Raw genomic sequence first — 15,033 nt, forward strand, 5'->3', positions numbered from 1 at the left:
AGTTTGGAATTTTGCACCATTTTAGTTTTTTGAAACCAGAAGTAGACATATAAGGAGGACTGACGGGCAGAGCGGCCTGTGACCTACACGCCCACCTACACCTGCAACCTGCACCCATTGGACGGTACTTGCTGTCAATCCAACGGTATCCACGCCCCAATGCATACAGTGCTTTATCATCTATTTGGCTCTCAAAGGGACCAGGATTTATAAAATGAACATTATTGTAATGAGGAAGACTTGGAACTACAGCTTGAGACCATAAACTCCTTATTAACTGACTTAATAAATCAAGTGAGAAGTAGAATAATTTTCTCATAGACTACAAATAAAACTCAACAGACATAAAACAATGTGAACTTATCACTTATTATCCTTCTAGTTGGTTTTAGTAACCCACCATTGTGACTGGTAGAGAAACGTCCCAGTCATAGCCACAGTTCAGCTTTATTTGGCTGGAGTCTGGTGTTAATTCATTTGCTCAGTGTTGACACAGTGACGGAGGAGAGCATGATGAAACCGCTCCACGGCCTCGGGGATCACGTCCAGGAAGCACCGCTGAATAGGCGGAGGGCTACAAAGGCTTACAGACACTATTTTGGTTCAGAGGAACGAAGCTATGCAATCAAAAGTGGATGAGCCCGAACCTCTGAGTAACATGTTTAGAAGATACGTGTGTCTCTATTTGTGTATCAACTTGAACCATATTTTTGGGAGGGCAGGAGTTTCCCCCGTTGGCCTCAGATTAGAGAGGCTTGTCTAAACAGCTCAGACATAATATAGAGATGGTGGTAATAGTGTTTATTTTAAGACTGTAAAACATCAGCCTTATCAGGAAAAACTCACCCGCAGAATGTAAACACACAGATAACTGATGTTTTCTCAGCGGCACCCTGATTTTAAACCAGATCACAGATTAACACGAACATTTTGTCTTTGAATGAATTCCTGCGGCTGATATGATATTATTTATGATAGTTTAGCTCTTAACAGATGTCTTCATGATAGATCGCTTTCGAATCAGACCTATTGATCTCCTGTCTTCCACAGTTTGACTAATCGATACCTAAACTGCTACTGGTGTTGCTTCACAACACACACACACACACACACACACACAGATATATCGGGCTTCGATAAACAACATTTGCAGATTTGCGAATCCCAAATTCTCGCGTCCTCTCTCGCCATGCACACATGCGTTCAACATTAAAGCACAAATTGGAAACAATAACTGTAAACAAGACGCTAAGCCTCAAATTCCAAGTGCCCACTACCAATGATATGCTCAAAAAAAAAAGTCTCACTAACTCATCAAAGAGGAAATAAAATCATGCGGTGTCCCAGAGGAGGAAGAGAGAAACAACAACAAAACGGATTCCGCTGCACTCTCTCCATCTCTTTGTCATGTTTTTATTGGATAAACCGCTAAAATGCCCCAAATTTATATATACACACACAAGTGTCTGCTCCCATTTGAGAGAGATGCTGCAGCAGAAACACAGACACATCCTGCCGAACACACACTGCTGTTTTAGCCAGCTAGAGGATTTCAAAATTACCCCGAGTGGCAACAGTGGGCTACTCGCTCTCAATCATTCATCCGCTCGTTCATCCCAAAAACCCAACGACAGCCTCAGACAGTCTCAGACCGCCGTCCCCCCCCAGTTTGAGGTCCAGCTCCAGTCTGCCTTTGTGCTCCCTCTCACTCCTTAATTACTGTTTTCTCTTCATCTCTGAAGCAAAATTACAGCTGGGAAACAAGAAGTGATAATCATCGCTTTACATTACAGACCTCACAGTGTAAAACAAAGATGATAGCTGAGGGAGAACTTTTCTCTCAGGCATTGTGTTTGCTCTCTCTTGGAGCAGCTTTTGCACCCCACCCCCCCATGCAGTATTTTGACGTACAGTTCACAATGACAACGAGAAAACATTAAGAATCATCAAGTCAACATCATGCAAGAGATTTTTGAGTTTTCTCAACTTTTGACGACTGCCAACGTACGTATTCTTGTTTAGCTCATTTCTGCGGGTACGTTGGCTTCGTGTTTGAATACGTTCCACATTGATACACTTCCGCTCCATTTATGCTCGACACTGTTTTTTCTCATGAATGTTTGTAGTGTTACTCGCTTGATGTGCTCTGTTGCACTTCTGGGAGAGGGATCCTTCACATGCAGCCCTCTCAGAAGTTTCCATGTTATTCTTTCCTGTTAAAAGGGTTATTTTGGTAGTTTTTCCTCACTCTTCCAATGGATAAGCTTGTAGGATTCCGCACCTTGTGAAGCCCCATGAGGCAAATGTGATGTTTGAATATGGTCTATACATATAAAAGTTGATTGATTGATTCCTCCCACAGTCCAAAGACACGTTAAGTTAATTAGAGACTCTAAATTGGCTGCAAGTGTACACACAAGTGTGAATAGTTGAGCCCTGCCTCTCGCCCAATAAACTCCACGCTTCAGCTCTTCCCTCATAGGATAAGTCTTATAGATGATTCAACAAACACATATTCTAGTTGAATAAATGGGAAATTCTTGCTTCAAAAAGGAAAAGAAATTGTCTTTATTAGGCAAAGGACAATTTATGATACCTGATCGTGATATTCATGTGACGCTAACAAATAAATTCCAGCTTCAAAACGATGTATTTCTACCTTCAACACACAAAGCAGAACAGTTGCGCTGCTCTTCATCAACAGTGTAGCAGCGTTGAGCCTCATTAAGCTCACAAATATCTGAGTTTGATTGCTGACCGAGGGTCACTTCCAATGTTAATTCACCTAATTATGCCGAAAGAAAACAACCCCGCTCCTGAGCTGTTGTGGAGGATTGTGAACCATGTTGCTGCCCTTAAGGCAACATTCACAACTGTGAATATACGTTGACAGTCCGTGTGCGTCTCTGTGGGTGGTGAACGTGCACACTTACCCTTTAGCTTTGACACTTCACCCCGAGCTCCTCATTAGCTTTGCTGTTTGTGAGATAGCGGCACTAAAAATCTCTGGCATTTCACAGATATGCAGATCCGCTGTGCGCAGATGCCGCGCCGGCCAGAGTGAGTCTCACTAAGGCCTGGACATGCACAGAGAGAGAGACAGGGTTTAAATGGCTATAAATATTTAACAATAAGTAAAAAATAGGGCTGATTTCCAAACTGATTAGGCCAGCTGTCAGTCAGGGCCCACAGGATTCCCTTTGAAAGGAATCTATAAACTGGGGAAGGGGGCAGGGAGGCACCGACAGACACACACACACACACACACACACACACACACAAAGCCTATAACCATTTATATACAAGTAGAGAGAAATGTCATGATGTAAAGGCATCCCAAATGGTTCACTCTACGTTAGCATCAGTCCTGCAACGTCCAAGACGGTTTTAAACACTAGGTTATGTTATGAAGATATTCATGTGTTTCATTCTAGAACAATCAGCCTTATAGTTTCGTTTCCAGCTCAAAAAACACATTCAGCATCTCTCAATCACAATGTTGTGTTTTCTGATTGGTCCCATTTTTAGTTGCGTTTCATTTCAGCAATGCAACCTGCCGTGGTGTGCGATCACAGTTTCCCGTTGCTGCCGTGCTCCATCTTTTGTTTGTTGCGAAGCCTGGAGAATAAGCAGGCACGGGGAGTGACAACATGTTGTTGAGCCAGCGTGGGTAAACCGTGCCTGCTGTTTTTTTAACATGTGATGCAGCCCAGAGATAAACTTCCTAACACACACCACATGTCTGCATGTTAAAAAAGCCCACGGGCTACAGCAGTTACCTTATGGTACATTTTACTGTTTAGATTTCTGTGTATAAGAACCTGCCGTGTGTGTGTGGGAACTATTGTGGGAGACGAAAAGAGAAAGAGAGAGTTCTAGAGGCCATCATCCTTTATTACGTTCATTAATATATTAGCATTCTTTCTTCCAAATATAGAAGTCAATCTCTCCCGCTCCGTCTCCTTCACCTCCCTCTCCTTCTCTTCCCCTCTGTGGTTTGATGTTCATAATCATTTCCAGCCGTGAACTCCACATGAAAGACAACAACCACTTGCCATAATAGGGTGCCGAAGGGCCGAGCGAGGGAGAGGATAGGAAAGAGGGGAGACGCTAAGAGAAAGCAGAGGTCAAGGGAGGAATGGAGAATGAGAAGCGAGATGAAGACTTGTTCCTCCTCATTTCAAGGTCTCATGTTATCATTAGCTCGGCCTTTTGTTCCTTCTCCAGCCCAATTCATTCCCTCTCCTACCTTCCCCTCCTCATCTCTCCCTTCCTGCCATACATCATTGTGCAAGTAGTGCCTCAACTCATCGGCAACAGTGAGGCACAAATTGATTTGGAGACATGAGAATGTCTGATATGAGGAATGCAGCTCACTGGGGGGCTGAGGAATGTGTCAGTGGAAAAATACAGTGAAATTAAGTTAAGGTTAAGGCTCCACACAACACACCAACAATCGCTATCACTTCTCCAATTTCAGTTTCTTGTAAATAACGTCAGCATGTGTTGAATTATCCCAACGATGATGCATTCACTTCACAGGCTTCAGGTCTCTCGTGCTCTTTTATGGTCACCGCTGCTGCTTTAAAGGATCATTCAGGTTTATTACCGTTTGGTTCTAGTTTTCATAGTTTCTGCAATTATTATTTATATCAGTAATAAGAAGAATTGTGCTCATCTAGTTGATTTCTGAGATGTGGGATTGCAGTTGCCAGATATTTTGGGAATTTGGAAAGAAAATGATAACAAAAATCCTGTATCCGTCTCCTTTGACCAGATCGATACCAACATTTCATGTCTTCTTTCTTGGCCCATGTTCCATCCTTCCACCAATTTTGTTGAAATATGTTCTGTAGTTTTTGCATAATTGTGCCGACAAACAAAGAAAGAAACGGTCCGAGGAGAACAAAAATATCTCAGGATAAAAAAAAGGTAGTAGGTACTACAGGTTGCATAAGTAGACAACGAGATTCGAGATCTTTTGGGGATGCCATTGTGCTATAAACAAAAAGACGGGTCACATTATGTCCTGCGTTCTGCACGCTCTACCCAGACGCCATGCCTCATTTCAATTTTGCAGCGATTTTCCTGTTGCTGTGAATGCATCTGACCTTGACTATCTCCTGCTGCATTGTTCTTATGTAAAAGGCAAGCTCCTGATAATATCTGGACCCAGTTGTCTTGAAAATATCCAGAGTTCATGTCTGAAAATGGCTCAAGACTAATCCAAGCATTAAATACTATTTTAAAAACAATATATATTTTTACATATAGCCCTACTTTCAAAATCTCTTTGGTGAGCACAGTGTCATAACTAATACAAGTTATTGTGAAATCTACAAAAAAAGTTGTAAGCTTGTGGTGGATCTATATTTGCAGAGATATAGGCTTATTCTTGGCCCGTTCGACCTCAGAGATGATGATTGCTTCATAAACATTCAGGCCTGGCAACAGTCATGAGGAAGAAGTGGATTAGGTCGGTATAACTCTGTGTTTTACAGGTTTTTACTGTGAAAGCCTATAGAAAACCTCCCTCCCTCTCTTTCATGAGAGGCCATAAAAGTCCTGAACTGCAGCAGAACTGCGGCCGCCTCTGGGAAGCCGTGCGCAAACCCCCTTTGACACTAACTGATGTTTTACAGAGACAAACTGCAGAGAGGAGCAGGGTCCATCTGGATCAGCGCCCACATCTGGAGAGGACGAGCATAGATGAGAGGAATGAATAGCGGAGGTGTAATACAATAAAAGGGGTATAGAGCAATGAGTATAGCGAAAAAGAAGAGTAGAGATGGAAAAAGGAAAGCATGTATAGTATAAAAACAAATAAAAGCTGACCAGCTCAAGAGTTACAGGTGTGCCAGATGTTTGCTGTGCGATAACCACTGGCCTGCTGGTATCATTAGACAATAGCTGTTAATCTGCACCGTATCACGGGCAGGAGGCCGCTCCTTCCGTGCAGCGGTAAATTCCACCGACAGATGGGTGTGGACGTTGAGTTGTGGATAGGAAGGGTTACGTGAGTGTCTGCGATCTAAGTAAAACCCTGTGAGAGATAGCCGCTGTATCTGAGAGCGACCGAGAGCGACAGTGGGAACAGAGAGAGGTTAAGTGGAAAGGTAGAGAGACAAAGAGACAGAAAGAGAGGGTGTCGTTTGAGGCAAATGAGTGATGGGGTCTGGATCTCTGCTAATGCTCCAGTGAGTGATTGCTCCTCTTCTGCCGCAGCCAGGGATGAATGACTCTCTATGGACAAAAGAAAAAAAACGACCCCAGGCCTGAGTCTGGGCTGAATCCGATACTCGGCACGCTCTTCCTGACTGTTTTTCACAAAGTCTTAACGGGCTGACGTGTGCTGTGTGAAACTGTATTTATAGAAGTTGGTCAATACGCTGCTGTGTGCAAATCATGGATCGTGGTACTGTCAGTTCAGATGTTTGGCAGATGCAGTAGATGATGTTGATGTTCTTTAACTGCAACTTACAACGTCACTGCCTACATTACTTTTACTCTTACTCCGAGTATGACCTCACTTGATCGTACTCGAGAGATTTAAACGTTTTACTGACCTTAATCTCTTTGTTTCCTCGCTCTGCTCCGCATCACGTTTGCCAAAGGTTTTTTCCAAACACTTTTAAATTTACTGGCGCCAGGTGAGATATCAACTCTCCCACAGAGAGGAGAACCACACTGGAGGTTTAAGCAAGTTTTAGCCCATTAACTATAAATTGTGTACACTTATTAATTACTGCAGACCCTTTTCCAAAGTAAACCTTACTCCAGACATTTGCCACCTTCCCGGCAGCCATTAGTTTCAGGTAATTCCAACGATAAATGGAAATCAACTTGCAAAACCACACTTATAGTCTTTAATTTAATGTTTGAACACAATAGGATTAAACTTTTTTGTCCTCAAACCCTGCATCATCCAAAGCAGCTCTATAGCATTACAAAAACTTTTGACCTTTCAGCCAAAGAACAGACCTGCCAACTGGAGATCGGCTTGGGCGGCAATTTTCTGTGTAAGTGCAAAAGAAAACTTACTGAACCAAACCCAAATCTGTTCAGGAATCTCGTATTTTGGTCTCTCAACCCAACCCGAGACTGATGTTTTCCCCGATTACAGGCGCATGCACCGAAAAAATCAAGTCAACCCGAACCCAAAAACATATTTTGTCTGAACCTGGTTTAACTCACTGTGTATCCACACTCTACTACCAAAGGACCTCATCCAAAAGTCACTGTGACTCTGGAAGGCCCACATTGAATTGTGAGCAACAAAGAAGTACGGGTTGCTGTGTAGTTGTGTATTTATCATGGAGGGATGCGACGAGGAATAGCTGTGCAGAGCTGAGGTTGGCTGGCTGGTCGTGGATGACAGAGCAGGATCAGGCGTGGGAGGAATTCCTCCCTGGCAAACAAACACCCTCGTCTGGCCGAGCAGAGCTCTTGATTTAAGAAGACATGTTGAGTCTAAGTGTTTACCAGTTTATCTTGTTGGCTTCAAAACTGTGCTGTCTTTTTTGAATGAGCACTAAAAATTCAGAAAAAGGAAACAAACTAAGAGAAGGAGCTTTGTGTAGTTTCGGCAGTTTGACCCAACCTGCTGGTGCTGTCAGATGGATTTACAGGAGGGAAATGAAACGATGAAATTCGATTCTAAGATGCTCCCTTCCATCTTTTTTGTTTTGTCTGCCGCACATGTACAACTTTTGTTCTTGGGCAAAACCATTGTGTATTTCTGCCTTGAAGTCCTGTCTCTGTTCTGTCCCTCTCCATTTTTATCCCATGTTTTAACTCAGCATTTCAGCTGTGGAACCACATAACCGCTGTGCTTTGTGTGTACAGTATGTTGCTGCAGAAAAAAACCCCAAATCCTTACATCTTTTATTTTATAGCTCCCAAGGTTTCCATGAAAGCGTGCTTAAATAGACGTTTTCTTGCTGTACTACCTCCTTGCGTTTGCGTTGCACTTTTTTTCCCTCCAGCATGAAGAATCCATACCATACTGCTGAGGGTTTTTAAATTTAACTGTGTGGAGAATCGATGTCCTGCTCTTCTTTTTGTTCCCAGTCCTTCCCTCCTCAAAAACAAGTGTATTCATGTGCTGTTTGCTCCTGCCTGTATTTTATATAAACCTAAAGACACAACATTTGTCTCCTTTGCTGTCGTATCCATGACACAACGACCTTTCGCTTGCCTTTGTTCGGGACGGGCATTTGTGTCGATGAGGTCACACTATGACCAGGTGGGCAGTCATGGTTGTTAAAACCTCTTTAATTAGATTTGTGAAAAGGATGGGGTCATCATATATGTGAGTGTCTGTGTGTGTTCATCTAGTTCTCATCACCACAGGTGGCTAATCCATCACAGACAGCCAGAAAGACACGAGGAACACCCAGACATGAGCCTCGATCCTAAAGATAGCGTCAGTGTCAACACTGTACTCTATAGGAAGTCTCAGCAATGATATGAAACCCCACCACGCTGTAAAGGCCGACCAGAGGACGAGGTTCGGATCGAGCTGCACCGAAACCACAACTGTCCCTGCCCTGGTCAAACCCAGAAAGTGCTGTTCTACTATTTCCATGTTTGAATATTCTATAGGAGCAGCAGTATGAGTTAAGGTGGTATTATTCCTGTCCCGTATGTCTGTCTGTCTTTCTGTCTGTAGCCAGTAGTTAAGTGTAATGAAGAAGACAGGTGTCAGTGGGACAGGAGGAAGGTTGTTGCCGGATGTCTGCTGCTGCGGTGGTCTTGCGCTCTGCGGGGTTCAGGGCCAGGGCGAGTTCAGAAAATAGGTTTCAGGCGTATGATGAAATCATTAAGCAAAAAGCGTAGACATAAGAAATCTGTCTGTCTATTTCACTTTTTTTTTGAGGAGTTAATTAAGGTGGAAAATACTCTGTGACAACTCCAGGGGATGTGCATCTATAGAAGAATAATCACTTTAAACTGATCGAATACTGGGACTACTGTTAAAAAAAGAGAAGAGAATAGTTTAATAATCCTATTACAAAAAATATCTCACTTGTCCTCACAAACATACTATCTTCTTTTTCATACTACTGCTTGATTCCTGAACTATAGAAACTTTATTTTCATAGCATGACATCCACTCGCAGCTGTGGCTGTGAAGGTCGACCACTAATTAGAACGTTGGGGGGGAGCTCCCTTGCTCCTTGCTCCCTTGCTCCCTTGCTCCTCCGTTGCCCATGGACAAAGTGTCCTGGGTCAAGGCTCCGATGTCATCAGTGTGTAAACTGGACGTAGACTTTATATAAAGATCGCTGACTTGTTTCTACTTCCCTCTACTATCCAGAAGTGAAAGCCAAAGTTTCATTTACAAATGCAGAAGACATCAGAATGGAAAGTAGCGATAGGAGGTTAGCGAACTACCTAAAATGAGAGGAAACATCTGCTAACATGGAGGAGGTGGGGTTTATCACCATCACCTATACTGCAACCAGCCACCGGGGGCTGATTAAGATGCTTTGGTTTCACTTTCTGAAATTTCATGAAATTGAATGTATGAAAAGAAAAGTGTATGAGTGTGTATATAAACGTTCATTACACTTACAACTTGTGTTTTTCCATCTTTATTTCTTTATCTGTCTTTCAAATTATAAGCATATATGCATATTACACTTTGTGCTGTGATTGAGGTGAATCACATCATCCCATTTGGAAACAGAGCAACATCCTTCCTCCGTCTCAAAACGTTAAACCGCTAAAATCCAAAATGTCTCCGTTCATTGTGAAATCAAACACATCAGATATCTCACTGTGGCTGAATGAGAAGAGACTGTAATCCAGAGGAGGGCTGATATCACGAGGCCTCCTGGATCTTGGCTCGCCTTCAAGGCTTCGAGATCTGAGGGAGAGTGCTACTTTAAACAGGCTCCATAAACGCCACCAAACAATGTTATAGACCCGTGTAAAACTCCAGCCAGAGACAGGACCCTGGAGCACATGCAGGGGATATAACCCTTTCGGTTTTTGCAAGGAAATCTTTGTTGTATTATGGGATTTTTTTCGTGGTTTAGTGGAGCGTACGGTGTATATTTGTGTGTGCGTGTGTGTGTGTGTGCGTGTGCGTGTGTGTGTGTGCGTGTGTGTATGCGCAGCAGGATGAAGGATGGTAGATGAGATGAAACAGGTCAAAGATCAAGGAGTCGTCCGGTCAGACTGCATCTTATTTAAACGTCAGTTGAAAACCAGTTAATGCCTCTGTTGACCTCTGACCCAAACTCACAACCTCCGTCAACAACTCTCCTCTCATCTGCTAAAGGTTACCTGTCAGGCCCCCCCCCTCTGTATCCATGGTTACACCACATCACCTGTTCCTTTGCCGGGTTTTCAAACACACCGCTGGGAGATGGGTCAATTTTTTTTACACACTCCTTATACGTGATCTAAAAAAATGAATTACTCTGACATATGCTCCGTTTTTTTTTATTCTACTCTGGAAATCATAACAAGTAGTGCTATGGTGTGTGATATTTGGACAAGTGCAGATGTATGGGCTCGTGTTATGGGGTGGTTATTGTGATAACAGAAAGGCCCTTCGCTCGTATATAATAATTATGACACGTGTAGGTTTGCTTTCACGCAGACTTTGGCTTTGTGTGTTTATGTGATCCTCATGTGTCACAGGCCGTTTGACGCCTCTGGACCGTCCGTGACTCAGCCTATGTCTGTTTCCCTTCAGGTGTCGGCCACAGATGAGGATCGCGGTTCCTTCGGCGCCATTTCCTACACGCTAGGCTCAGGCTCCGCAGGAGGCCTGGTACCGACGCACTTCACCCTCAACAAGGAGACGGGCCAGTTGTGCACCAGCACGGCTCTTGACCGTGACGAGGGGCTGGACAAGTTTGACTTGACTGTAACTGCAACAGATGGAGTAAGAAAAGTTATTGTGATAAGTTCAAAACTCTATAACCTTTTTCTTTTTCCTAGCAAAACGTCAAACTCCACTAAAGTCAAAGTATTCGTTCTTTGAGTTGCTCCATGACCAAACACGTCGCCCACGGAGTGTGCAGTGTCTCATCCGATCAAAGCTTCAGGCAGACATCAAATTAAAGTTGTGTACAGCTGCAGGAAAACTATATCTGATCAAAGATGCATTGAAGATATGTTTGAAGAGGAAGGTACCCAGTGTCATCAAAAAAAATCAAGGGAACCTCAGCAGCATGGCGAAGCAATCAGAGGAAAACAGGAGGAAAAGAAAACGTAGAGTAAAGTACGGAAACAGACCCATTTAATTGACCTTTAACTAAAGAATGATACCATCTCAGTTAAACAGCTCTACCTGACCACATTTACACACTGTTGTCCTTGGATCATGCCAATAGATCCATGAACATTTAAAGCTTCAATTAATCACAATGGGTGCACTTTAACAACACCGAGACACTACATGAGATGCAATAAAACATTTATTCTCACGTGTATAGTTGGGTTATATAAAGAAATAGATACACAGCCATTTCTATGCATCGTAGTATTATTCTTACTTTCTTTATTTTTTACCCATGTTCAGGTAATTAATGATCCCACAATGCATCTTTCCTCGCAGCCACAGCACATTCCCAGTTTAATCCAGCCGGTGTCTGCTCCCCTTGTCTCGAATATCCCTGTTTTTAACGCTCTTGTAAAACTAAAGCGCACAGATACAGTGTAATGAGTTCAAACTCTTCTTCTTGCTGACAAATGCTGCAGAGGGCGTTTGGGTCCAAATGTCAGGGATCTTCAACAGAGAGTTCATCTGTCTTCATTTACAGCTGCTTCATCTTTACAGTGTGACGTAAATCTATTGTCGCAGTTTCATAAAGTTTTTAATAAAAACCTGAACTGTGTCAGTGTCACTTTCACCGAGGGGCAGAAAACGAAATCAGTGTTGCCTTTGGGGATATTCTCTGAAGCAAGGGAGGAAGGATGGTATTTAACTGTATATCTTGTGCTTCAATAGACTATTATTACATTTTTAATAAAATGTAATTGAAACAACTTTTTTTTCTTTTTCAGGGTGGTCTGAGCTCAGTAGCCCGTGTGCAGGTTTCTGTGGTGGACATTAATGACAACCGGCCCACATTTTATCCGGTCCTCTACACAGTCAGTCTCAGCGCCCATAGCGCCCCGGGAACTTCTGTCGTCAAGGTAACAGCCAATGACCCTGATGCTGGGGAGAACGGCAGGGTGACCTACCGCACAGTGCCTGGAGGAGGCTCCACATTCTTTACCCTCAACAAGGACACAGGTATGAATGTGTGGCTGTGTTTTCTTTGTGACACAGGGGCACTTTGGACAAAATCAATGAATGTTGTGTAATTTTTATCCTTCTTTCCCTGCAGGAGTCATTTCTCTCTCCCGCTCGCTCCACGGCAAAGCCAACACGGTCATCTCCATGGTGATATCGGCGGAAGATGGCGGCGGTCTGACGGCGCCAGTCAACGCTCGGGTGAATGTGAGCGTGGTTGGCGGCTCAGTGGCGTCTCCCACGTTTGAACAGGCGCAGTATTTCTTCACCGTGTCCGAAGACGTTCTAAGGGGGACGGCGGTGGGAGTTGTCCGTGCCGCTGCCAAGACAGGTGAGGTCACCTGTTCAATCATGTCCTCAGATTTATATTGTTTCTCTTCAAACCACAAGCTTTAGTCAGTTCAGGTTTTCTTTTATCTATTCCCTTCACATACCTCACCAGCAGCACCCAGCTTCATGTGATTTACCTGTTTCCATCTTCCTGACACGCACAGGATGGAAATGCACTAATGGGCTGCAGCATGCACGGTGCTGTAGCTCTTACTCTGCAGCAGTTGAACAAATATGTCGGCAACAAGAGCATAGACTCCGTTAAGAAATCACATCCATCACACAGCACGCACTTTACAGGGGATTATTTTTTTTAGCCGTGGCTAGAATTTTATTTTCTCCCACTATTAATGATGGAGAAATGGATTTGAATGGGGCTATAATTCTGAGTGGGAGTCAGAATGAACTGTTCTCAGTTGTGGAGTGCTTCATATCTGTCCTGACCTGTACAAGGCTTTCAGTGAATCCAGACGTGCTCCCTCTCTGAGTAAACCCAGACCTTCATTAACACTTGAAATGAGAGTGGATGTGGATTTTATTTAATGTCCTGGGTATGTATTCACTTACAAGTGGAGTGGACAATCAACACTCTTTCAGTCTCTTTTATTTATGAAACATTGTTATTTTTCCTTCTTTAACTCAAACTATTTGCAGTTTTATATCTTTTTTTGTCGTCCTCCACTCAGCTGTCTCTAAGGACATCTTCTACTCCATCTCTTCCGGAGACCCTGAGGGTTACTTCAAGGTGGACAGTGCTTCTGGTACCATCCGTACAGCTCTTCCTTTGGACCATGAGACCTGCTCCAGTCTAGACCTGGAAATCCAGGCACGCTCCGGCTCTCCTCCCGCGTACGGAACCAGCCGAGTGCGAATAACCATCTCTGATGTCAATGACAACGCCCCCACCTTCCTCCCCTCTTCATCAGAGTCCCTCCTCTTACCAGAGGTCACCAAAATGGGGACTGTTATCTACCGCATTCAGGCCACTGACAAGGATTCTGGTCATAACGGTCAGCTCAGCTTCGACCTGGTCTCTGCCGGAGCTGCAGGCAGCACTGGCCAGAGGACGTTTGGTGTTGACCGGGGAAGTGGGGAGGTACGTCTGATTGGGACTCTGTCTTATGACAATGTCCAACGCTATGACCTTCAGGTGGTTGCCAAGGATGGCGGAGCGCCTCAGCTTAGCTCCACCTTCACACTCGTGGTCCACATCCAAGCACAAGATGCACAAGGACCCAACTTTGACACCCTGACCTACCGTGTGGAGTTACGGGAAAACACACCGCTCAACACACGTTTCCTCCAGGTCCGAGCACTCAACAGAGAGGCTTCTGGGAATGGTGGAAGCTCCTCCTCATCTTCTTCCTCCTCTATTTCCTACCGCCTTAGGCCTGACGGTGATGCCGCTGGTTTTGGCATCATGCCCGATAGCGGATGGCTCTTTGTCCGTAGTTCTCTGGACAGAGAAGTCAAAGACATGTACCTGTTGACTGTCCTCGCCTCTTCAGGCCCAGGAGGGGTGGGGAGAACTGGAAGTGCCACAGTCAGGGTGACAGTGACTGACGAGAACGACAACTCCCCCAGACTAAGCCAGGAGAGGGTGTTCCTGGCTGTCAGAGAGAACCTGCTGGCCGGGACAGGCTTTGGAAGAGTGTCTGCTACAGACAGGGATGCAGGACTGAATGCTCGACTCACCTACAGGCTCCTGCATGCTGACAGACACTTTCAGATCAACTCACAAACAGGTGAAGATGAAGACTTTGTGTTAAGTGAAATGAATGTGGTGAATTTACTCCATAAGAAGAATGATTTGTTAGCTCAAGCCTTCACTCATTCAATCGTCCTGTATTTCTTTAGGTGAGATAAGCACCCGCCTCGCCCTGGACAGAGAGCAGCAGTCCAGTTACCAGCTGGTTGTGGTCGTCCAGGACGGAGGGACGCCCCCTCGCAGTGCCACCGGCACCGCTCATATCACTGTGCTGGATGAAAACGACCATGCCCCCAGTTTTACACATTCCAGGCCGGACAGGGAGCTGCTCCTTCAGGTGAGAATGAATTTGATAGATCTGATCAGTTGCCTGGAAAAACTATTTTCATATTACTATTTTCATATGACTGCAGCAATTTTGTTTTTTTCATTCCCATATTGATTTAATACTGCATGGGTTCTTAAATATAATAAACATTTTCTTAAAGTGGGTTTTCAAGTCTAATCCTCTGATTTGTTTGTTTTTCTTTCATATCATAAGAATCCCACATGGTATGTTGGAGAAAGTCATGAATATATATTCAATAATACAAATCATTCTTGAATGCAGGTGATGGAGGGGCTTCCATCTGGGACTGTCTTAGGGACAGTGGCAGCTAAAGACTCAGATGAGGGTGAGAATGGGACTGTGTACTACTCTTTATCAGGTGAGTGTCAATAATACTTTTACATTTCGACC

General features: G+C 44.1%; 1 protein-coding gene across 1 annotated transcript in view; it reads left to right on the forward strand.

Moving 5' to 3' along the window:
* The window catches only part of dchs1b (dachsous cadherin-related 1b), an 86,161-nt gene that overhangs the window by 54,973 nt on the left and 16,155 nt on the right, over positions 1–15,033 (forward strand). Inside the window, exons 5-10 of the mRNA XM_069539958.1 lie at positions 10,709–10,900; positions 12,025–12,256; positions 12,351–12,587; positions 13,273–14,331; positions 14,444–14,631; positions 14,905–15,001. Of these exons, the coding sequence (XP_069396059.1) occupies positions 10,709–10,900; positions 12,025–12,256; positions 12,351–12,587; positions 13,273–14,331; positions 14,444–14,631; positions 14,905–15,001 (2,005 nt within the window). The remainder of the gene's footprint in view (positions 1–10,708; positions 10,901–12,024; positions 12,257–12,350; positions 12,588–13,272; positions 14,332–14,443; positions 14,632–14,904; positions 15,002–15,033) is intronic.

This window comes from Paralichthys olivaceus, chromosome 15, assembly GCF_024713975.1.
Source record: "Paralichthys olivaceus isolate ysfri-2021 chromosome 15, ASM2471397v2, whole genome shotgun sequence".
Lineage (NCBI taxonomy): Eukaryota > Metazoa > Chordata > Actinopteri > Pleuronectiformes > Paralichthyidae > Paralichthys > Paralichthys olivaceus.